General features: G+C 36.9%; 2 protein-coding genes across 2 annotated transcripts in view; one reads left to right on the top strand and one right to left on the bottom strand.

The window, feature by feature from the left end:
* Positions 1–22,315: 22,315 nt before the first annotated feature.
* Positions 22,316–23,182, bottom strand: CAPZA3 (capping actin protein of muscle Z-line subunit alpha 3; the record flags this gene model as incomplete). The annotated part of the gene is made up of 1 exon (XM_084302615.1): positions 22,316–23,182. The coding sequence occupies one exon, from the start codon at positions 23,180–23,182 to the stop codon at positions 22,316–22,318; it is 867 nt and encodes a 288-aa protein (XP_084158741.1).
* Positions 23,183–24,046: 864 nt separating this feature from the next.
* PLCZ1 (phospholipase C zeta 1) overlaps positions 24,047–25,584 on the top strand; it is a gene marked incomplete at both ends in the record, with an annotated part of 48,972 nt that continues 47,434 nt past the window's right edge. Inside the window, one exon of the mRNA XM_084302738.1 lies at positions 24,047–24,211. Coding sequence (XP_084158864.1) covers positions 24,047–24,211 — 165 coding nt within the window. The remainder of the gene's footprint in view (positions 24,212–25,584) is intronic.

Genomic DNA, 25,584 nt, shown 5'->3' on the forward strand with positions numbered 1-25,584 from the left:
ACAAGGACCTATGGTTTGCAGAGCACCACCTGCAACCCAAGGAGCTTACAGTCCACGCAGAAAAAGGCAAAAGAAAGAGACTATTTCTCTTTCATTCAACAGACCGCAAGCTGTGGCCCAAAGCATCTGACTCATTTCTCCAAGTCTCTGGTAAAGAAGTAATTAGATCAGATCTCATATATCTCACTTCAAGAACTCATAGTATTTCCTTGTTGAAGATTCCTACTAAATAAGGACAAAAATAAATTTGTAAGAAAATTACTTGTCTTTAATACCCCCTCTGATCTACGTAAAGACTATTTTTCATTTTTTTGACTTCACTTTGACCCCTGACATTGCTAGCAAAATATAGTCAAAGAAACCTAACAGACAACAGCAATATTCTAGTGGGAAACAGCAGTATTTGCTGAGGGCAAATCTGCTGTGGTTCCTGCTCTTCTGGTTCCTCACTTGAGGATGAGACAGCACCTGAGAGAGGAAGGCTCCCAAGGAGAAATCCAGGGAACAGGGATGAGGGCAGCCCCATGAGAGCATGACTCAGACAAACTCATCTGAATCATGGCTTTGCTGCTGGGCTTTCTTGCAGGCTATATAAAACCATTGCAGTCACTGCGGTTCTTTCCCTGGCATCAGGAGAATACTTACAAGAAATCTCAGTGTTGAGCCAAGACAATGTCTGTTACTAGGCAGTGATGGTTTGACAGGAGTCAAAAGCTAAGAAGGTAGCAGCAGCACAGGGAACTCTGAGAGATAAGAAAAAAAACCACACACACACACAACTACATCTGCTTTGATTTGCTAATGATGGCTCTCAGCCAGACTACCGGTGTTTGAATGCCTGGTAGTCACTGAAAAGTGACAGTAGTTATAAAGCAAATCACAAAGATGCAGCTATTTAGAGTGACAATAATTACATAACTGGAAATTATTTTCTTTTATGCATTTAAACTGAAACAACTTAAATAGGCCTCAGATTTGATGCTATCATCAGCAACACAGCTCAGAGCAATAGCAGAAAAAATACAAAAACACAAAACAAAACAACAATGCATGAGCTGGGAAACCCTGAGAAGACAGAGATCAAACTTAAAACTCTCATATTTACACTTGCTAAACTCTCCCCTAGTATGTACTCAGAAAAACAGCATTTTTAAAATGCCCTGCAGATCCAGCATGCGTGCAATCACACATCAAGTTTTACACAGCTTTATAATTTGTGACTGTGTTGATTTTTTTTCCTATTTTTCAATATATATACTTATACTTCAAGATTATTTTTTTTAACCTTAATCTTCATTTAAAGAGTTATTTTTTTTTCCTTTTTCTATCAAACAAAATGTTGATTTCTCCTCTCTGCATACTACTCCCTGCCCCGAGACACCACGGACCCAAATTTGTGGTCTCATATGGGAGGTGTGGTGTAGAAAAAAAGGAAGACTGAAGGTTGTTGGGACAAGAATTATCTGTATCACTTGGAACAAATTGAATATTAACAGATTTTGAATAGTTACTCATTCTTAGGGATTACAGAAAGGTACTGATTTTTAATACAATATTAATACATAATATATTTGTATTTACCAACTATGCAAACACTAAATTTGTGAAGCAAAGCACAACAAAAATAAATCAGCAAGTAATTTAGAAAAAAAAAAAAAAAAGTGTGTTCCAGATCCTCCATTTATTTGGCTGTCCAGAGATGCTACTTTAAAGTACAACTTTGTCTGCTCAATGTACGTTAATTCACTGACATAAAAATGTCAGACGATTACTTTTATTTATTTTCAAAAATTTCAGTACATTCTGTGCCAGTTTTTGAAGTCAGTCAGATTTATATAAATACCTGAGAGAAGACAATGTTCATCGTTTATCAAATTCAAGGACTGACAGGATGCAGTATTAGGCAGAGAAGTCCCATAGGCATGTAACTTGCCCACCACACAAATACATGTATAACTCTTATGGGACAGCACACAATTTAAAATCAAGATTTAAATCATTCTCCATAAGTGTCTTTCATAAGAGATTGAATTGATAGGTATTACCATAAACTTGACAGTCAGCTATTCTGAAAAGGAATGATTTATATCATAGCTAAAATTTGTGGAGTTGTCTTTTTGATTTCATTGGTTGCCATAGGTCTGAAGTTTTTCCCATCTACAAAATGATTTAGGTCTCCAAAGTTGAACACATATACCAACTGATAAGCAGTTGAAACTACAGTGAAACACCACACATATCAATAACTAGCAAAGTTTTATGTTCCACTTTAGGTAATAACTGTGGATTAACACTTAGGTGACTTGCTACAGAAAATACTGCCCTTTTGTTAAAAACAGATTTTTTTTTTTTCTATTATGTGACTGTCCATTTCCTAATATAGTACCATAGACTTGTGGTCAGCTGTTTTAATTTGTGTATTATACATAAGACTAAATTTTGGTCCCTCTCATGCCAATGAGGTCAGTGTAATTAATTTGATCATTAAAACTGTTGCATATTACCCTTATAGCATTAAACCCTCATACCCTTACAACTCAACCTGAAGTCAGCAACAGCTATCGCTGTTTAAACGTTAATATCGAAAAAATGGATACCCAAACTTTAGAAACTTTTGGTGGATATAAACCATATTTCTTTACTTTTCAGTATTTTTCATATATGAAGACAATCCTAAATAAATTTTGGTAAACTATGAGCCTGTTGAACAGAAATGCCAGCTGAATGAGTGCTTTTGGAGGCTGAACCTGTGATTACTTTGGTTGTAAGAGTTTGCATCATTGTTAAATAAGTCTGAGGGTCTTACAAAACACAAAATATTGACTTAAAAAAAAATTATATTGACAAGGGAATAACATATTTTAGTACATACATCCAGTATACAGGTAATTATTGCCAGTTTCTTGCATTTTATTGCAGTTTCTTGCAAATCTGAAGCAAACCAGCTTTTTTTTTTTTTTTTTTTTTTTTTTTTTTTTTTTACCAGTCACTTTTAAAAAATAATTGTGTTACCTGATTTTAAGCATCAGTCTCACAGACACTTTATTGCTTTATCAACTACTTCTAGTCAGAGTAATTCGGTACAGAATGGCATAGCAGAAGTGTTCGGGATACATGTCTGTCAGGATAATATGTCTGCCCACACATCTGTGTTTGCAAATTAGTTTGCCAGCACTCTTCAATCCCAAATCACTCCCAGTTATACCTATTACATACCACATAACATTTTTTCACAGTTCTTGATATAGTGCTGTCTTGTAGCTGTCTATCTGAAGACAATTTTCAATATATATAGTATTTTCATCACTGAAGTATTGCTAGCAGCCTCACAGACAGTAGCCATGAGGCAAATACATAATGTTCCATGTCCTATCATATCCATCAGCTCATTTTAATTTTCTTTGTCTCTCAAAAAGTTATTACTATAAATGTAGTTCCATGAAAATATTCATTCTTATACTACCTCTGTTAAAAAGTGTAAAGTTGCTGGAGTAAGAAGGAAAAATAGAATGGCTTTTAATCGTCAAAGTTATATCGACTTTGTCTATAAATCAGTAATCAGTTGCATCTATTTTGCCTATGTTAAAGATTCAAAATTATGAAAAAATGTCTTGAAAAAGGACCTATTAAATATGTATTGCCATTAATATCCTGTTAAAAAGCTACTTAACTTTCTGATAAAAAACACACCTGGCTACATCCAATTTTTGAGATGGATTTAAGGACAGAAATTTGGACCCTGAAGAAGAGTTTTCTGATTAATCAGAAAATTACACAGTACCCTTTAAATGTGGCAGGACTTATTCAAAGAAGTCAATTCCATAAAGTAAGTTACCTCATGCAGAGCGATGGAAGGCAGTGAAACTGGTGGAGAGCTACTGGTGTGACCTGGGAGACTTTAGCATGTGCCTACAGGTTACAGCAAAGTGGTTACTGGATGTTGAACTACTCTGTTTTGGGGTTTGTTAATGTACATTTGTGCAAGTACAAATAATATCTGAGAACAATGAGAGTTAGATGTGTTATTTTTCAACCTTGGTAATTCATTCAGCAGTGTGCATTCCTACGCTTTCTAATTTAGGAGTATCTTGAGCTTCTTTCCAGTGATACAAGGGAACTGACCGATCATTCCTAATGTAAAACCAAGTGATTAATATAATTAATTATAAATTTTAGGATAATGTTCTATTAATTAAGGGGCCAAAAGAGAGAATACAGTAGAGCAATTGCATATAGTACAGTGGGATGCATTACAGGGTGGTGGCTAATGCTATGAGAGAATCAATGCATACAAACATCCAGCTATATTTCCTTGTGAAACAGAGAGATTCTTGTATTATATAAATATGATACTCCATAAGGAAATTAAAGAAGGCAATAAATTTAGTAGGATACAATCTGAGTGAGTCAGAAAGACACAGGGAAGAGAATTACAATATTTCTAAGATGTCTGAGTTTGACATAAATGTGATTTACATCTGAAAAAAATGGAGATAGCTTCTCTCAAGCATAAATGATCCTTTTGATCACACGAATTATGGTCAGATAGGCAGGGACATAAAGGAAACAAAATACATTTCTCAACCAGTGCATTCTTGACTAACCACATCAAAGAAGACTCCAAACAGATAAATATATCACAGAAACACCACTGGATATATCTCATTAAAAAATGGAGTAAAGGCAAGATTTTCAAGAAAACCAAATGTGAGTGAAAAATTGCTTGGTCATAAACATAATGTGAACTCAAAATGGATAACTCATAGAACTGCATTTTTTAATCAATTAAAATATTTTGTAAACACTGTGGAATTAGATCTCAAGGTGAAATGCCAATTTGAACTATTGCTGGTAAGCAACAACCTGAAAAAAAAAAAAAAAGAAGACTGTGATTCACAACACAGAGATGCAGTAAAAGGAGCTGGATAGACAAAAATGTCTAAGGCTCTGCTTTTACCTTCTATTGAGTGTTCACAACAATGTGAAGTCACCCGCCTGATGAACAGTGGAGACACCTTCATCGCTTTAACAGTATTGGTGGATGAAATATTCTGGACAGGAATCCTTGGGAATCCACAAATTGAAATGGTGATAAAAGATGTTCATAAATTTTGGACAGTCTTTGGTAAATTTAAAGACAGGAAATCAATTATTCTTCTTATTATTCGATACGTGACTGCCCGTAATAAATGAACATACAACATTTGGAAGGTTGTAGTTCAAAAAGTTTGTGGATTGGTAGAAATTCACTAAAAAAGGATTGAATTCTAGGGTGTCATCTGTCAGAATGATTAGAATTCCTCCTTCCCAATTTTGATACCAAAATAATTAAGGGTGCTAAGTTTTCAGCCTTTAGTTTAAAATCATAATTTAATTAATCAGATTACCTTAAAAAGAAAAGCTTCTGTCTCCAAGGTACTTACAAACAAAATCCAGATGATGTTCCGGAGATTTCTAAGGAATACTCCATACTTCCCTGTACTTTCTGGTTCACAAGGCCTACATTAAGTCAAGTTGCAATAAGCTAGCCCAGAGGCAGTATGAGAATTATGTCAGGTAACTTCTCACTTGATTGATATTTCAAGGGAAAGTAGCTTTCTGCTTAAACAACAACAAACAGCATAATCAATCCTTAATCACAAAAGAGCAGATGAAATAGAAGTCCTGTCTTTTCAGTTTGTAAAAGCAACCTACAATTGGATTAATTGTTTTTAATACATTTTTACTTTAAAACTTCTGGGCCTTGATCACTACTGGCCTTTCCCTGAAAGCAAGTGGAAACTACTCATCTCTCCATCCCATATAACATCAAATCACATCAGAAGGTTCTGCTATTCCTCACTATTCACTTTTTGCTTTCTCAGCAGATAAATGACAGTATAAAGAGACAGTGAGGCTAGAGCTCATGCATTTTCTAACCCTTTTAGGAACTGGAAAAGTGGGAGCGATAGGCTGAGGTGAAAACATCCAGCCTACTGGACAGCAGTGCACAGAGGTCAGCCCAGCCAGTGTTTCCTTGTGACAGTTTTTGCCCAGCTGAGCTTCACAAAGAGCACATTCTATCTTTATTTCCTTCCCCCTGCCCCCAGATGGATATATTTGTAAGTAATACCAAGGAGTGTTGTAGCGACGAATTCCTTTTACTCACCTCCCGTGCTGAGAAGCAAAGAGAGAAATTATTGCTCCGCTGCTCTGGTACATGACCTAGAAGCTTCTGTGTGTTTTTAACCCTGGGTAGATTAGGTGCTTCAGTCTTTATGTGCTTTTGATTTTAATCTGCAGACAAAAGACAGTATTTCCTGTTTTAGCCAAAGCAGCAGTCAGTACAGCAGAAGGTTCCATTTTGCATCCAGGCCATGATCCTGTGCTCCGTGACACAGGCCCCACTGAGGGGGGGATTCACAGGCCTTACACCACTGACTTTGCCTTCAGGGAATCTAAATTTTCAGGGAATCTCATTAGGATTTCTACATCTTTTGTAATAAATCTTTTTGAAGAATGAGCAGGATATGCAGCAAAAGCAAGGTCCTTTGACTTAAATGAGAACAGAATCGATTTCCTGAAACACAGTCCATCTTCTTGAAACTGGGAACAAGCATCCAGCAAATGAAGAGCTGAGAGCACATGAAGATCTAAAGGTTTAACCGCCTTTCCTAGGCATAGAGAATGTTTCAATTAATTGATGACAGAAATGATAATTTGCAGTGGTCATTCAAGTATTTTTTTCCAAAAATATAAGATGAGGTATGGTGAATTGGGGCTGATAGTCTGCTAACAAAGTCAGGGCTATTAAATTGTACCATTCTGTTTCTCATTCTGTAAGCAAAAGAGAAAATGAAAACACAACACTTTAAAATAAAATAATTTCCTCTTTATCTTATTGTTTCCTATTGAAAGAAAGAAAGAAAAAAAAAAGTAAAAGAAAATTTAAATTATATCCCCAGTTTATCTAGGAGAATGAATCAAGGAAATTAATGAGACAGAACTCTTATGCAAAACAAGCTACCAACAAACCAACAAAACTGAAAATAACTAATGTAAGATTGTAGAGCTAAAAGCTGTATCAGAAAATGTGAATAATTAAAAGTAAATATCTGAGTGCTTGGATTTCAACTTATCAGTCTTTAAATAGAAAATTTAATTATATTTTCCTAGGGTTTTCAAAGAGCAAACTGAACAAAACAAGAATTCTGAAATCTGAAACATCAATTCCTACATATTTTTCATGCACAAGAGTGGATCATTTAGCTACACAGTACAAATATGTGTCACTTCAGTTCACAAAGCAAAAGGTCATAGCAACTTGACTTATGGAGAGCTGTCCATGAGCTAGAAGGTTATAGTCTGTCACTGAATCTCAGAGCTGTATACAAAAAGTAGAATAGTATTCAGGGCTGACTACATGCAAAAAGCAGAATTATATTCCGGAACTACAGGAAAGTCTGTTAACTGCAGACTACTTTTCCATTGAATCTTTATTCAAGAACCATTTTTTTAACTTTTTCTTTTTCTTTTTTTTTTTTTTTTCCATTTACTTAACTTCTTGTCCCTAGTCAGCCTTTTTTATCCTTCATCAGCTTTTTACCCCTCTGCATTATAATACAGTTAATTCCTACTTCTCAGGGCTGTGTGGCTACCTATCATGGGAGCAGTAAAAAACAGAGAGATTATCTCCCTGCTTTTAGTGGCATGTAGAAATAATTTCAAGGGAGATTACTCATGAACGTGGAAAGAGTCTGCTCAGTATCAATGGACTGACTGAAGAACACATCTCTGTTCAGCACTTACGAGACTTCACCTGTAGCACTGTGTCCAGTTATGGGACCTTCGGTACAAAAAAGGCAGTAGCATATTGGAGAAAGTCCGCTAAAGAGACCACAGGCTGGTTAATGGACAGGATGTGTGAGTAGAGACAGAAAGAGCTGGGTTTGTTCAGCCCTAAGGTGAGATGCCAAAGGGGAGATCTAATTGTTGTCTATAACTACCTAACAGGAAGATGTAGTAAAGACAGGTCCAATGGCATAGAGGTCCACAGTGGAAGGACAAAAGAAATTGCTCAAGTTGGAACACGAGAGATTCTGACCTGATATAAGAAAAATTATTCATGAGGTTGGTCAAACCCTGGAACAAGGCCCAGAAAACCTATGGACCTATTGTTTTTCTCAGGCTGTGCTTTTTTCCATGTACCCTTAGGCAAGCCAGTTGAAATGCTCTAACATCAGGATACTTTTGGCCACTGTGTCTCCTGAGAGTCAGATGTTTGCTCCTCGGTCATGTGACAGCATATGTCTAGTAAAAATGACAGGGAATATGTCTAATGGAAAAATACATATTTTGGGGAGCATCCTGTTGTAACCTCAGACATTCACTTCCCTGCAGTCTGATTTGCAGGAACACGTGCACAGGGACACGGGAAGGCAACAGAGGTCTTTCTGAACATTACTCTGAGAAGTAACCTATGCCTATCCCTAATCTTTCTCAGGAGCCTTGTGAGAATGTACAGGAGATGTATACTCATTGATCTCACTGTAAGTTTAATACCTCTGATCCCACTGGGAATGAGGATGAGACCTCAATTTATTGTGACCTCTTGGGGATAGGACCACTTTGTTAGATGCCAGTGTTCTCCTATTGACTCCATCTTGGCAGAGTCTTCATTCTCTCTCCAAGTGTTTACTGCTTCTCCCATCTAAGGCTGAATTATGACTTGTATGATTTTATTCTCTTTGCTGGTAGAAAATGTTTTTTCTGATGCTGCTTGTCCTTGCACAGCAAGCCAAATTGCATTTGACGTGTTGATTTTTATTTGAAGATGTCTGCATATGGAATTGTAAGCATTTTTATATCATTCCATTAATTTGTTGGGATATAGCTTCCCATGGAGTGGGGGCACAGTATATATACTAGAACAGGTACACCTTCTTCTTGGGAATTTAAGATAACGTGCAATACCACTATAAGCAGGACAAACATGTCCTTAATAAATATTTATATGTTTTCTTCTCTATAGGTTTCTGAACGTGCATTGTCATAGCTACAAAAATCACACATACATGAGCCTGTACTCAGTCTGTAATCTTTTTGGAACAGATACTCATTCTTAGTGATATTTAGCATGATTTGGCATGATTAAGACATTTAAATATTGTTTTAATACAAATAATAATTAAAAGTGACATCAAATATTATTTGTAAATCTATGTTTGCACAAGAGATGCCTATTTAGAAACAAATTATCAATTAAATTAGATTCAGTATGAAAGTATTTAAATGTTGGATAGATTCTTATGATGAGGCATAGTTTACATATAGTGACTCTGGTTTTAGAGTCATTTACAGTAATGTGATCGAAAATGTTTTAAGACCAATGATTTAAGTGATCAGGCAGTATTTTCAAAGTCTGATATTCCAAAAAATATAGTATCTGCTGTTATTTTAAAAGCATGCAGACTCCAACAAACACTGCTCATAAAGCCTTCAATGTTCTGTAATTATATTAGATACATTAGCTAAATCAGTACTTCTAACTGCATATTTGTAAATCTATTTGGCAATCAGGGAAAAAGTTTACCTGTCAACCAATTATTATTGGATCATTAAATTGTCTTTCAAATGAAAAATTGGATTATGCTGAAATGTGTACAGTCGATGTACCCAGAGTACTCAGCTTCATATTGCTTAGATACATTTATTTTTCAATAATTCCTCAAATATGCCTTTCACTGTAACCTTGTTCCTTGTGAGGATTATTCGAAATCCTGCATAGTCTTTAGTGCTACAGCATTAAACACTGAATGACTATAGCTTGCACCCTGAATGTGAATTAAAGCTTAGACCTTTAAAGATTTTTAGCTCTCCTAATTTTCTTAGCCCTCATTCATCTAAAATTTTATCAGTATACACAGCATTCTTTTCCTCCCCTAAATTACATTTTCTATTGACAGCTCTGCCCTGTACTATAGATGACATTTCATGACCGCAGTACATTTGCAGTGACCCCTGAAGAAGCATTGTCTGTACTTGTAAAGTTACACTATGCAACACAGCTGGGGATGCTACAAGAGATACAATATGAGCTCTAAAATCTGCCTAGCTGCAGTAGCTTGATATCATGTGCAAGCTCATTAGCCTGGATCTTAGCACTTCTGGCAGAGCGGAAATGAATGTTTTAAGAGCTAGGTTGCTCGGTGTTTAGACATCCCAGTACCAACCACTGTTGTTCAAAGATTTTAGACAGATTTAATACCAAGTAGATGACAGAATCTTACTTACAAGAGGCTAGTATCACAGCACAATCCAAAATATAGACAGCAATCAGCAGTTGCCCAACTAGTATTAAAATACTGGAGCCAGTCTCCTCACTTGGTATAAAATGGAGTAACTAAACTGTGGTGAAAACATTCAAAATTGATTGAAGTGCAAAATGGTATATTTTAATGTAGTAATCTAATTTCTAATATATAATGCAACATGATTGTGTTTTAATATACAATTTTTATATAACATCACTTCTGACATAAGAACTAGAAAGCCGTTGGTCATACTTTTTTTATTTTTTATTTTTTAATACTGTAACAGTCTTCAGTAACAATCTTCAGTAGTTCACTCTAAAAAATGGCTACATGCTGGATGGGAAATACTGTTCATTCTTTTTATTTAAAAACACACGGGAAATAGGATTCAATTAATTATTTTTGTGCTTTGTTCTTATTTAAGAGGACACCACATTTACTCTGAACATTCTTAATGCATTTGTCCTTTAAGGTCTTCCTCTTTTAGGATTCATTAGCCTTTATTTTGACGGTCTGACAGAAGTCTGCCAGTCCTAGAAGTATATCAGTCCTATCAGTCCTACATATTGGTTTTGTTTTTTTTTTTTTTTTTTCCAGAACAGGGTCAAGAAGTACCATACCCTAAGAACAAGCATAATTCCCCTCCTCCCCAACCCTCTGTGCCCCCTATACTTAGATTTATTTTTTATCTTCATTTTCTTTTTGTGTGTGTGGCTGATCACATTCATGGAGCTGCTTGCTCCATGTGCACTAATGGAAAATGAGATCTTCATCCCTTCCACCTAAGACACTGAAGGAAAGCTGCTGCTATTGAATCTGCAGCTCTGCCTCCCAAGCTGGCATTAAAGAGAGGTACTAGTGATTACCCAGAGCTCTGGGTAGAGGGTGAACCACTAAACTGAGTAAGCAGCGCAGCTTAGGCAGTGTAGTGTGCACATGGGAGGAGAAAGGCATTAACGCCAATTCCCCTGGCAAGGGAAATGTGGAATCTCCTGTTTCACATCAGCCTCAATGACATCAAAAAGAATGAGTCCAGCTGAAGTTTGTGTGTGAAGTCTTTATTCTCCTTTTGACCAGTCTGAGCAAACAGACCATCTAGCATTCAGTCCTGTACACCTGAGCAACAGCCTTTGAGGTACTTAGTACCCATATCACACCAGCCTGGAAACTGTCTTTTGGCCTATCTGGTCCCAAGTCAAGAGGTTAATTCAGCTTTTATTTGAATTTATTTCAGGTATCTAAAGGCAGAAATAAAATGGGACAAGGCTGAGTTGAGCTTTCCTGTGAAATCATAATTTGGCAGTCAGTGTTGCACAGCTGAGAAAAGAGAGAATTGGGAAAAAGAATAAAATACAAACAAATGTGAAGTAATAGATCTGGCTGTTGCATTGTTTTCTTTCCTCTGGATGAGGCAAATAATGTACACAAGAAAACGTTTCTGCCAGTGATGATATAAGAGTACAGGTCTGTATAGAGTACTTGAAAATTTGTAAGTTCCTCACTAATTACGTCTTAAACAAATATTTAATATAATTTCAGATTTTACTTCATCATGCTAATGAGATATAAACAACTATCCTTTGACCCAAAGCTTACAGCCCCTGGTAATTTCATTTCTACTTAGCATATCATGATGTCTTTAGATGACATTTTTACAGCATGACATTGTTAATATTTGAATGAAAAAAAAAAAAAAGGAATACAGGAACATATTCAAGGGAATTAAAATTATAAGGATTATGCTGCTTAGGAGGGTTTTAGTGAAGCAGGAACAGAAGCATCAAAGTAACCTTTGAGTGCAGAATTTTATGATAAATATATTAAATTCTTCTTGTTTCCTTTGCAACTTTTTGCTTATGCAAATGTTTTGCCAGTATTGAAAGAAGACAGACCTTGGAATTACCTACTGAGTTACAGGGATAAATTTACAGGTACATTAACCTCTTTTGGTATGGTCCTATATATTATCAGAATTCAAACATATATATTTTTAACAGTTATAATTATTTTTAGGTATTTTTTAGAAGTGAGCTCATTCTGTCCTCCCTCCCTGCCTTCCTTCCTTCCTTCCTTCCTTCCTTCCTTCCTTCCTTCCTTCCTTCCTTCCTTCCTTCCTTCCTTCCTTCCTTTTTAAAGGTAGCAATAACCCCCCAAAAGAAAAAAATATGAAGGTTTTTTCTCCTTTATTCTGCATCTTATTTCTTCCTTCCCTCCTATTATCTGATGCCATATGTAACCCCCACTCTTGCAGAATCTCAGCCCCTCTGTCCTTCATGTATTTACTTTTCCCAATACACATATGAGGTAACAGAGGTACGTCATATCCTCTTTAAAAAATAATTATACTATATCAAATCCACAAAAGCAGTATGGAAAGTTTAAATATTTTGTATACCTTCATAGGATTACAACACAGAAGAAAGGATCAGAATGCAGTTTACACAGGTTAAGACACGAATTATGTTAATTTTGTTAATTTTACTCTTTCTGTGCACATATTTGTGCATATTGTGGTACAAGTTAAAACATTTTCTACAAGTTCTGTGGAATGTGTCTCGTATGAGTGCCAGTTTATAACACAGCTGTATGGTCTTTCTAATGCAAGAAAGAGACACAGAGTTGCACTTCCTTAAATTAAGAAGTCATTGAGCACTCTTTCATTTTTTGAGTAAATCTTACTGCTACATAAAAACTGGTTTGTGGCATCACTGCTCCACTAAAAGAAAAATAAACCAATATTAAAGAACAGCCATTTTTGCCTTCTCGAAGGGCAAGATGGTAGCTTTCAAATGTGGAGTTGTGAATTTCCATCTCATATCACTGCAACGTTTAGGCCTGCAAGAATGTAGACAAACTCTGTAGAGGGGCAGAGGCTCCCTCCTGCATCTCTTTCTGTAGGTCAGTGTAGTTATTTCCTGCTGCTGTGTTCACAGCTGTTAAATCCATGCCAGGCCCTAGAGCTTGCAAAGGGCTGAAGTACCATCTTTACACATATGGTCAAACCTGACTTGTGGCTACATTAAGAAATAAAAATAACTGACAAATTAAAAGGCATTACAGTTAGCAAGGGGGAGTAAATTATATTAATTTAAAGAAAATTAGTTGTTTTGTGATCAACATGTTTCATAACATCAGACAAAAAAATGGAGCAGGGTAATGTAAATTAATTTAGAAGATAGGCTGGAGCAAAGGACTGGAAGTCTGTCTAGGAACTTTTTCCAGGCCAATCTAAAGTTCATGACGATTGAAGGGAAACTTCCTGCTGCTATCTGTGCATTCTGTATCAGGTTCTTCAGGTCTGTGTGAAACAATTTAAACAGCTTTAGCATCATAGTACCTCTATCATACTTTTCCTCCCAGTGAAAGTGGGTATAAATGATTACAATTAATCAAACAATTACAATTAACTACTTTGTTGAACTGGGACTTAAATAGATGAGCAGAAAACAGCTGAAGGCAAAATAGACTCTATGCATTTTAATCTTCTCTTTCTCTCCATGAACACTTCACAGGACATAACACATTGTTTTAAAAAAACTCTGCATTTTAACCACAGTGTGTCCCATAATCTGTATCACACATTTGGCAGCCTATGTAACTTTGATAAAGGAAAATAAATTATTGCACACAGAATAAAAAAATGTTAATTATGCTTTTCATTGGCTTCAGCTAAATCTGTGTTTTGTAATGGATTTAGGCATACGGAACTACAGCCCAGAGGCTGAAATAACAGCTTGTCTCTTGCAGGGCTTACAGACCATAGAAAGCACGCTGTCGATATGCCTTCAAAATGACCTTTTGATGGAGAAAGAAAGAATGGAACTATAGATGCTTATTGAATACATACTGCACACTCGATTATAATTACTAGAGGAATTGGTCTAATCAGTAATATATTAGTAGATAATGCTAATTATTTGAGAAAGAACAACAGAATAAATTTGCATGCAGATGTTATATATGGAATGCAACAGTACTGAATCTATATACCTTAAGGAATCACATTTATATTACGCATATGCAAAAATGATGAACAGAAAGGTGACTTTTTAGTGCAGATGCACTTCAGGCATTAACTCATTAACAATATAAGAATGAATAATAAATGTTTGAAATAAGCTGTGCTTCTCATATCTGTCTCTAATGAGGATATAATTAAAAGTAAGTTGCAAATGGGAAGTCTTCTATGAAATACAGTTCTTAAGTAAAATTAATATTATCTTCGGTGAACTGGCAAAAATGTTTTGCTTAGAAACTAGTAATTCCATAATCACAGGGATTTGAAAAACATATGATCTCATATGCATTACAAAGAGAAAAAAAAAAAAAAAAAAAAAAAGCTTTTTCTTACCTGTTGAATACTATAAAGTAAGAAAAAATGCTGTAATGAAACTGACTTGCAATATATCCATTTTTAAAGGTAAGTTGTCTGTGGCACTTTGTTCAAGATCAGTGGAGTCCTAATTACTTCATGTTACATACAGGACAAAACAGCAGTTAAAGGTATATACAAGAGTTTCCATTTCTGAGTCTCTGAGTCTGACTTAGGAGTGGTGATCTTCTCAGAGGACATTCTCTTAATTTATCTTCAGTGCCAGGGAAAAACAAACAATCCGATAAATCTCTAATATTTCATACAACTCCACTTTCCTTTTGAATATCTCATTCCAAACAAGAAGTATTTCTGTCTAAAACTAAAGACATTTACTGAAACACAGTGCTTTCTACTGAAGCTGTTCTCTGGAAGGCTTAGCAGTTGAGCCATCCACTCAGTGAGAAGTGTGTTGAACAGTGAATAAATGTTTCTCTTAACTCTTTGAGGATATCAGTCAGTGAATTCCCAGATCTGGGTGCTTTCTGCAGCTCTGTCCCAACCTGTTGTCAGCACAGAACCCGAAACTACACATGGACTTTTGTAGTCAAGGGAAGGTAATATTGGCTTTTAGGTAAAAAGATGAACCATAGCAAATGAGGAGCCCACCATGTGCCCAGGCAGGATGACTGGAGGACTGATGCCAGAATGTGCCACTGGGACAGTCTCTAGCCATGAATACAAACTCAAATTTTCATCTTTGTGCATATAGGCCTTAATATGGCCTGCACAATGCCTTTCAGTAAAAGTCTAATTCCTCAGCGGACAGAATACATCTCAGAAGCTATAAGAAAGCCCCTGAGAGCAATCAAAATGTAATGATTTACTCCTAGAATCATAAACTGACCTTAAAGGATATTCTGTGGAAACCACCGATACTTCCCACATCAAAGGAACATAATAAGATAATTAAAATAATTCAAAACCAGAACTTTTGTTAATTTTGAACCCTCCATACATATTGCAAATATATTCCTATGATAACCAGGGCTGTCCCTCTTCACAGGTTTGTGGAGAAAGATTTTGCACCTCTGAATGAAGCAAGAGCTCTGAATATTGTATTAGCCCAACATTTGGCTGATACAATTCATTTTGTTCTCAAACTGTAGTATTATCACCATTGCATAGATAATTTCTTTCCAGCTTTCCACTCCCTACACAGTTTTATGTCACTTCTGCCTCTCCTTCCTCACTTCCTTCTGACTTACTGATATGCCTTACTCTTTCTTTTAAACGGGGATGTAATGAAGATAGCTTCTCCATCTTGCAGGCAAGAAGAGCCTGAAAAAAAATTCCCCTCTTCCTTTCAGTGGTCAGAGATGATGTCTGGACGGAAATTTGATTTCTTTTCCACACTGAGAGATGAAATGAGTGGCCAGAATCCCTTTCTCTCCACCTGCCTGGATGTTGTGATAGAAGGAGGGAAAGGGGAAAAAGATAGAAGCCGTCTTTGCCCTTCAGAAAAGTAACCATTTGTGTGAAAATGGCTGTGTATATCTGAGAAGAAAAGAGGCATGATAGTCTTCTCAGGAGGTCTGATTGGCCTGAGCTCTAAAAGGCATTCAAGTGAAGCAGGCAAACAGTCAGGCAGGTTTTCTACACATTCACATTCCCAGGAAGACTGGAGCTTCTTGGTTTGGTCTCTGCTCCATTTTTGTCTCATGAATTTGCCTTGGCTGGCTATATTTGAAACTCAAAGAGGTTGTAACACTAGAATCTAAATCTTTTCTGCACCTTGTGGCACACAGGTAAACAAAGTATGGAGTAAAGTTTGAGAAGTAAAAAGAAAAAACAATAAAAAAAGAAGAGCTGTCATGTATGGACAGAAGTCACATAACAGTGAAATTACATAAGCAGTACTGTACTCAAGATCTTGTTTTCCTGAGGCTTCTACATTTCTTGTGTTTAAGAATAAAGAATTATGCATCTAAGAATAAACAAGGTGTGAATAAATACGAGGCTTCTGATCCCTTGCTTTACCACTAGTCTGCCCCCAAGGGTTGTTGCTACCTGAAACATGAGCTCCCTGCAGCCTGTGAAGCTTGAGATGAGTGTACCTAAGTAGCTGTAGGCTTGCAAGAGCTGGTGCACTGATCTGTGGTCTGTGTAGGCAGATTGTGAAGCTTTATAGGTAAAGAAGGTTGTCATACACAAGAACACAGCCGTCTGCTTGAGAACGCAGGTTCATAATTCTTAGTTTCAATCAATCAGGACAGAAAAATCATAGAATCATATGGTTTGGTTGGAAGGGACCTTAAAGATCATCTAATCATCTGAAAATCTCCTGTTCCTTAATGCTTTCTCCTTTTGTGAAACAAACTTGCATTGACTATGAATGAGCTTCATTTGTGATCGTGGTTACTTTGCACGTATATCACATATAATTAAATTCCTTCCTATATTAGATATTAAAAGCCAACTATCATATTATTTATTCATCACTTTAATGCATTCTTATGGGGCATAAACAAGATCAGGAAGAGCTGTTAGCTTTCCTGAGCACAGAAAGACTGAAAATCACATATACCAGATGTGAAATCTCTAGGAATCTAGATCTGTGTGACTTGCCCAAAAGTTATGGAAGGAAAGACAATGGTCCAAATGTGCTTTATAAATGATAATACTAAAGCAAAATAAAATAAAATGAAACAAAACAAACAGGTCCTGTCACTAAGATCCCACAATCTCAGGATTTTTCTGGGTACGAATTTAAGGATGTATGGTAGTTGCTGTTCCATTAAAAAACAATGTGCTACAGAAATTGCTTGATATAATACGGGCCATCTGTTTTTATTTTTATTGGGTCCCGCCCTCCTTCAACTTAGTATGGCTGCAATTCCAAAGGCTTACTATGACAAATACTTTTAACTGTGGAAAACTGCAAGATATGCTATGAATAACACTTCATTTTTGAAATACTGATATTTTGAAACCACTCTATACATTTAAGAACTCCAAATCTTGCTTTAAAATTAATTATAAAATTCACTATTTGTGTGACACTGGCATACTGACATACAGACTTGGGAAATACTTTGCACTTGGAATATAATAAATATGCTTTTTCACATTTGTTGAATATGTTAAACCATTCTTACAGTAGAAAGAAAAACAGTCCTTGAATTAGTCTTACTCTAAATGGAACATTGATGTGTTGATTATTTGAAGTCAGTAAGAGAGAGAGGGACACTTGGCAGCACATTCGTTGTCATTCTTTCACTTTTCTCTGTTTCAAAATCATCTGATAACTATACTTTGCTTTTCCTTCACAACTTGATATCAGGGAATATCAGGGAATAGGGAATACAGCAGAGTTTTGCATACAGACTACATCCTGGAGAACATATAAGTAGATGCTTGCTTTTTTTTTTTTTTTTTTTTTTAAATATGGTCACATTCATTCCGTGAATGAGGCAAAGAAACAATTAATGCCATTTTTAGAGACTGCAAGGGAAAAAACATGAATTTATTCCAATGATTCATACAAGGAGGATTGTTAGGCCTTGTTTTCTGCAGCCCCAGTGCCAACACATAACATGAATCTTTAGTGTCTGTTCAAGATTTTTCTATCTATTCCAAAAATAGAAGAATGTTGCTTTTAATTCAACACAACTATTTGAAAATGAAATGATGAAACTTGATTTGCTAAGTGTCCTCACTTTGATATGTTTTCCACCTGCTGCATTTCCAGCAAAATATGAAGCAAACTTTATAATGGGAACATCAAATAATCAATCCAAATACTAATATTAAGTGTTGATTTTCTTCCAACTTTAATGCAGCTGGAAGCTGATAATGAAGTCCAAGATAAGCTCTAATGTTACTGGTGTAATAAAAATGATAATTTTCTTTGCAACAACAATTAATGGTAAACGCTCAATGATTTTCAGAAATCAAAAACTTAAGCCAATTTGGCTCAGGTACATTTGTACCAACTTTATTATTCCAATGAGACTGCAAGCATGTAAATGGAAGAACAAAGTTTAAATAAAACTCACATTTTATTTTGAAAGAAAATTGCATCTCATCGTGTAAATGTTCTGAACTGATAGAATAGGTGATTATCTGCTTTGAGAGAAATAACCATGGCCACTCAGTAACAAAAAAAGATAAGCTGAAGGAGGAAGCAGTATATTACAGAAAGATACCTCCTGATAATCTATTTTTTTCAGTCCTTATCAGTCTACATTTTTTTCCTAAAAAAAAAAAAAACAAACAACAAACAAAAAACAGGGTACTGATGCCAATAAAAAGTATTCACAGTTGGTATATGATTGTGAATGGTTTTCATAGCAGCAGACAGAAAAGGAAGGAGACTTTATGAATAAAGACAACATGAGCTGTAATGTATTCTTTTTAGAAAACAACAACAAAATCCTACAAAAAGTAGGAGCAAAAGCATAAGAAGCTGCAACTGGATCTCAAACATACACAGTCACAAAAGCATATACAAAGAAGTTCAGTAAATTTTTCAATGGAGTTATACACATTAGCTTCCTTCTCATAATATTTATTCCTCCCCAGGTTTAAATTTAGCCAAAGAATAAAAAGGACCATTTCGAAGAATGTAGAGGGAAAACTGACAAAGCCTGCATTGCAATTGCCTTTTCTGTATTCATTTCATAGGCTTGCATTTTCAGCCACGTCAGAACCTTTACTCTGCCCAAACTGACCCTCTGAGCAGCTTTTGTTGTAGATTTTGGTGTCATAGATTGCCTCTATTAGTTGAAAAGGAAACTGAGGGAAAATGGAAAGTTCAGAAAAGGTAGACTGATAGGGAAGACAGGAAACTACCCAATCCTTCACTATTAAATGTTTTCATTCTTGCACTTTTTGCTGCAGTTTTGCCCTATGGAAACTGCATTCTAAAGAAAGAATTTAATTCTACAAATCAGTGTATTGCAAAATATCATAGGTTTGCATCTGACAAGGGATTGACATGGTGGAATAGATGTCAAAACTGAATACCTATCTGAAAGTCCTTTATTTATTTAGTCTTTTCCATGTTTCCTTGTTGTTAGCTTATGCTCATTATTTGTGTTTAAGTAAAAGTGCTTTCTTCACAATCCAGAATTTCTAGTGTTTTGTCCCCATTTCTGATCGCACTTAAATTTATGTCAGAAATTCCTCTCTTGTTCTGTACTGCATACATGAACTACACTAACAACAGGCCATCTTCTTTATAGCAGCCCTGGATTGTATAATGTTTTTAATAAAATTACTCTAATTTTCAGTAAAGAAATAATCACATATTAAAATAAATACCATGTAAAGACAGCTGCTTGCTCATTGAATGGTCTCTAGCAGCAGCATGGACATTAAAAGAGCTGGATTGATGTTGGATGGATCTCAGTAGCAGCTGTGGGGTGAAGAGAGAATGACCCATAGGTAATGTAGCTTTTTGTGAAGAATCAAAGGAACACAGGGAATGGTCTCCATGCTCCATCCTTCTCCCTCTTCAAGTACATGGTGCAGATTCTCTAACAAATGGGCATCTGTAAGAGGTATTGTCAAGGGACATTGTTACAAGGGCAGCAGTCTGCTTTCTGCTTGCAGGAAGGAAACCCTGCATGATGATTGCCGTTCTGCAAAAGAATTAGCATAAACTCCCAGGATCTTTGTTTTGAATGACCATAAAGATGAACAATCAGATGAAAAATGTACTCTAGTCAATGAAAATCTGAAGAAAATCAGTGTATAAATAAATGCAACTTCTTACAGTTACATTCAAATATTGGCAACACTACAACCATAAGGATAAGCATATACTACAACCATAAGGATAACCATAAGCATACTCATAAATGAGTATGCTTATAAATAAAAATTTAAAAATAAAAATTGAGCATGACTTTATCATCAACAATACAGAATTATGTAGAATGACAGTTTTTATATTAGACACCTTTTTTTTTTTTTTTTTTTTTTTTTTCTGGGTAATTAATTATCATATCCTGATGTGTATATAAAGGAACCTCCTAAATCAGGTATGAGTACAGATGCAAAATCTTCATTTCACATCAAAGAAGCTGAAGATAGCATTTCCACAGTATGTTGCTTATCCCCCAAACCATAACATAGTAACGCATAGTTTTTACCACATTTTAAAGCAAAGACAATGAAAGCAATCATGGCCAGACAGCACTGAAGCTATAATGCCACTAATCAGTATTTACAAATGAGCATGCTCAACCCACATGGTAACATAATTGCCACTAACTGTTATGAGCAAAAGCAAAATCTTATGCTTACATTAAAAACAACAATATTTGTAAGAACATTGCTTAAATATTCACTTCAATATTTTTAGAAAGTTGAGTGTTTACAATACCGCTTCAAATCAAACTTTGTTTCTAATAGAACTAATTAAAAGGTATGTTTACAGACAACAGCAAGCAGTAGGCAATTTATTGTAATAAACATTTTAGCAAAGTATCACTGTCAGAGCTTGAAAATAAGACAAAATACTGCTAGAATATGTGGTTGTGAAACTCATTATATTCACACACAAAATCTAATAAACTAGCTGGTGTAACAGAAATGCCCAGTATACTTTTCTGCTGACTTTAAAGTTATCTCTTCCGTGCTGTTGCCACTTTTGTCATCTGAAGTAGCTGTTGAGGAGATAGCCCCGATACATCTGCATAGTGCTGAAGGGCCCCATACAGTTTACAGTTTCTGGGTCCTCTCCTGCACTTTCCATGCTGTCCTTCTTACTTTGCCCTGCCCCGCCCCCCCCCCCCCCCCCCCCCCCCCCCGTTTCTTTTTTTACTAGAGCTCTAGTAAAAACTAGGTAAAAACTTTTACATCTTTATAGTCACTTTTGCAGAACAGATTAACTGGTTGTCTGAATACCACCATAGTAGCAATACATGGATGTATTTTACTGTTTCATAGTAGAAAAAAATGGCAGTGGATCAAACTCCTTTGCAATTTGTAATAAACATTTGAAAACTTGCTTGGAAACTGAGAGAAGTAGCATTGCTTTCTTTATTGTGTGATGAGTGATAGGCAACAGCCAGCACACATCCCTAATTCAGTCCCGTATTTTCTGTGCTAGCTACAAGAAATTTATTCCTCCTATGTACTGATCTGTCTTTGTTCACGTGACTGTTAGGGATGTCTCATGTATACAGAGAGGTATGCGCAAGCAAAGCTTGAAGGCTGAATTTCCTGGGCTTCAGTATCACTAAAAAAATCTAGTAATAGCACCTCCATATCTTTGCCAGCCTACCTTACCAATTTCCTTATAAGAGATGCTACAAATATTATGAGGTTAAGTACATACAATATTGAAGAAAATTACAAAGCAAAGTAACAGTTTGCCTGCTGGCTTACCTGTAGCAGTGTGCTGCTTTTGACAGTGACCATTGCTAGTACCTCTAGAAGCAGTTAAAAAGTACTGGAAAGTTAAAAACAAACAAACAAACAAACACCAAAAAAAAAAAAAAAGGAACAACAACAACAAAAAAAAAACAGCAAATGATTGTGTCTCTATTGACCTGGATTGTTTTCAAAGTGGTAATTGACTGATGACAGCTTCTGCACTCTCCTGAGAGATTTAGAAATAGATCTCCTCCATCACAATCCTGTTTTGACCTTCTCTTATTTATTTATTTATGCCACTGTATCATATAGTGCAATTCGGTAATTATGCAGGTACTTCTTTACTGGAGACATTGGTATTTTGATGATAATTTTTCAGCAGCTCATTCCAGTTCATAAAAGTACGAGTAATAGGGAGTTTCCTTCGCAGATCTTTCCTCCACATATCCTCTGACAAGGCCTGAATGTTTTGTAGAATAGCAGTATGAATCTTGTCATCTTCAGTTTTCATGAACTTCACAAAATCTGAGACAAACTGATTTCGGTCTATCACATGCAGAGACTCACTTACAGACTTTCTGATGGTAACATGAAGGTTAGCCTCTTTGAAGTAATGTAACTGGAGAAGAAATACCCCCGTAACCCGAGTCATAATTGGAGTCAGGGCAAAAGTCCAGTCAGACTTCCAAAGGCTGTTCCAGTGTTTTAAGGGCTGGTACTCATGAGCCTCAATGCAGGCCACAAACATCTGCCTCTTGCCCAGGGATTTTTTGAACACGCAGCAGTTCCCTGCTGGAAAGTGGCAGTTCACATAGGTGTTCAATCCCTTGTGGAGGGCTCCTCTCCACAGTTCCTCCTCATCCAACATCACGCTGTGCAAATGGGTTTTGCTCGTTATCCCACTCAAGTGGTCAAACTCAAAAGAGAATTTGTCTTGGGGGTAAAAGAAGCGGTTTCCCCCTAAATCGTTGTAGTGGGTCAGTAGCACAGTGCTCCCATTTACTTGGACAGGGGTGAAGTTTTTCTTGTTGTGATGGGCCCCAACGTGGGCAGCCTCCTGCCTCACCAGCTCATCATCTTTGACCAGAGCATAGAGGTCTTGGACAACCTGCCCAAACTCCCCAGGAGGGGACTGGCGCAGCAGTCTGCAAATGAGGGACACCTTCTCCGGCTCACTCTGCTTCACGCTCATGCTGGGGGTCCTGGCCAAGCAAAGGTCATGGCACCACAGGTGAGGGAAGGGGGCACAGGGAGCTGGAGAGCAAAACCCCAAGATGTCGGGGTGTGGGGAGCAGTGGTGGGCAGGGCCCTGCTCCAGGGCCCCGCAGTTTGTGACCTCACAGCAGCACCTGGGGCCAGCCCAAGCAGGGGGCTCAGTTTAAGGACAGTGCCGGGAGGGCACTGGGGGCCCCAGCAGGGGCACAGGCGTGCAAGGGAGGGGAAAGGGGCCCACTGGGAGCTGGAGCAAGCCGAAGTGATGTTCTACCTAACGCTGCCAACACCACCGCAGTGAAGAGACCAGAGCAGGCAATGTGGAGCTGCCATGGAGGAGAACAGATATCCTCCTTGACCTCCCTTCTGACAGCTGTCATGTAACCTCCCTCTGCGCATGTCTGCCCCAAGGCCCAGGCCCACCCTAAGCCCATATGGGACCAGAGGAGGTCCAGCTGGGGACAGTTAGGCCAGTTGGGTGGGCAGGGTGCCAGGCACCCTTGAGGCACTGCTGCTTGTTGTGGACACCCCTCTTCCAACTGTCCCCTATGGCAGCTTGATCCCTTTGGCCTTCCCAAGTTTACTTCCTCTCACTACAGCCCTTTCTTCACCCTGACTACCTTTTGTTTTCCTGTGTACCCTCCCTGTGACTTTCTTTGGCTCTTTTCTGTCAGTCTTGCCCCTCAGGGTCTCTGGGTGTGGAGCACAAATGTGTTTCTGCACACCTCATGGCCTGCTATCAGAAATCAGAAAAAAAGGAGGTTTGAGTATGAGAAGAAAAATATGCAAGCTTTTTAGGTTCAAAAATTTAAACCACTCACCCTGCTCCCCCTACTAAGAGACAATGATGTGGGGCAGATGTTTCCTTAATGTGATCTCTTGCACATGGTTTTTGAACATCATTCAGGATGAGTTCATGAATGGGAAGATAGATTTAGATAGAACAATGAAGCTGCTTGAAAAACTGCATATCACTTTTGATGTTGCTCATGTGAAACATGTTTTCAAGGTGAGGAATATGTAGATTTAGAAATTAAATAAATTTAGAAGGCCAGTTACATAAGGGCCTTATATTTGCTTACCTTTTTTTTTTTTTTTTTTAATTAGTGTTTCAAGAAATGAATTTCATGCTTGTATGGTAGTAGGGTGTGTGCAAAATCAGCAAATAATTTGCCACATCCAGCTCTTTTGTTTCTGTGTAAAACAGATATCTGAGTGGTTGCATTACTACCATCTCTTCACCACATCCAAGTAGTGTTGAGTGATAAAAAAATATGTAAGTCTAGGTAACCAGCAGTTCTGTAACTAGGCCTCAGTGGAGGAAAATGTAAATATTCTGGCTTCATCCTATGTGGCTGCTTTTGTGATCAAGCTAATGAGCCCAGAAGTGCCTGTCTGATGCTGGTCAGAGCCATTAGAGTGACTTCTTAACAATCCTGTTGCCAGAACAACAAAATAGATATGTCTGATCTGTTCCAGCTTGAAGTTGACATAGCTCCAGCACACTTTCTTATTCAATTCCACCATACCTCTCTTGTGAAGTCTATAACAGGTGTACCTGGATGTCCCATCCATCCATTGCACTCTACCCCTGGGGGAAGGATGTGGACGTAAAATACAGCAACATTTAAAGAGTTTCCTATGAAGGCTACATTTGTGTCTTTGACATACTGAGGATTCGTGTTCTTCAGGTCTGCTCTAGTAATTACTCAAAAGATGTATGAATTTTCTTTTTAGCTCATTTTTTAACCAAAAAGTTTGGTAAAGGTGTTTTCCTAAGGAAATGAAACTAAATTGTTACATATATATCTGTAATTTTTATGTGACAATTTTGTAAACTGGTTGGTAAATTCTGTCCAGATTTGAAAGAGGAAAACTAGCTCTGGACAGTCCCAAATGTTTAGGTCATGTCATGCTGATAGACAGGCAGGCTGCAGGAAAGCACTAGGATTTTCTCATTTTATCCTGTTGTCTCATTGTTCTCTGCCTTGTCTAGCCAAGGTAAAAGCAGTGTGAGGACAATCCTTGGTAAACATGGGGATTGTGCCCACAATTTTTGAATTTGCATGCCACTGGGAGAATTGCTAGCCTTGAGAATCTCATGAGAACTTGAAGCTATTTTTCATTGTTGTCTTCTATGTTCCACCTACTTCACTTTCTGATGGAAATTTAAGAGAGTTGAACAATTGTAAGTAAAAAGAATAATTATTTGAGGAAATGACCTGTATGGAACAAGTCTGATTGAACTTGTAAAACTTGAAACAGTTGAACTTAAAAGTCAATATGATAATATACTCAACAGTCTGATATAGTTGTTCTTAGCAGTGCTGCCGTTTTCTTTTTTTCTTTTTTTTTTTTTTTGAACTTGCTCATCAGTATAAT

The sequence above is a fragment of the Netta rufina genome (assembly GCF_964035555.1).
Source record: "Netta rufina genome assembly, chromosome: 1".
Lineage (NCBI taxonomy): Eukaryota > Metazoa > Chordata > Aves > Anseriformes > Anatidae > Netta > Netta rufina.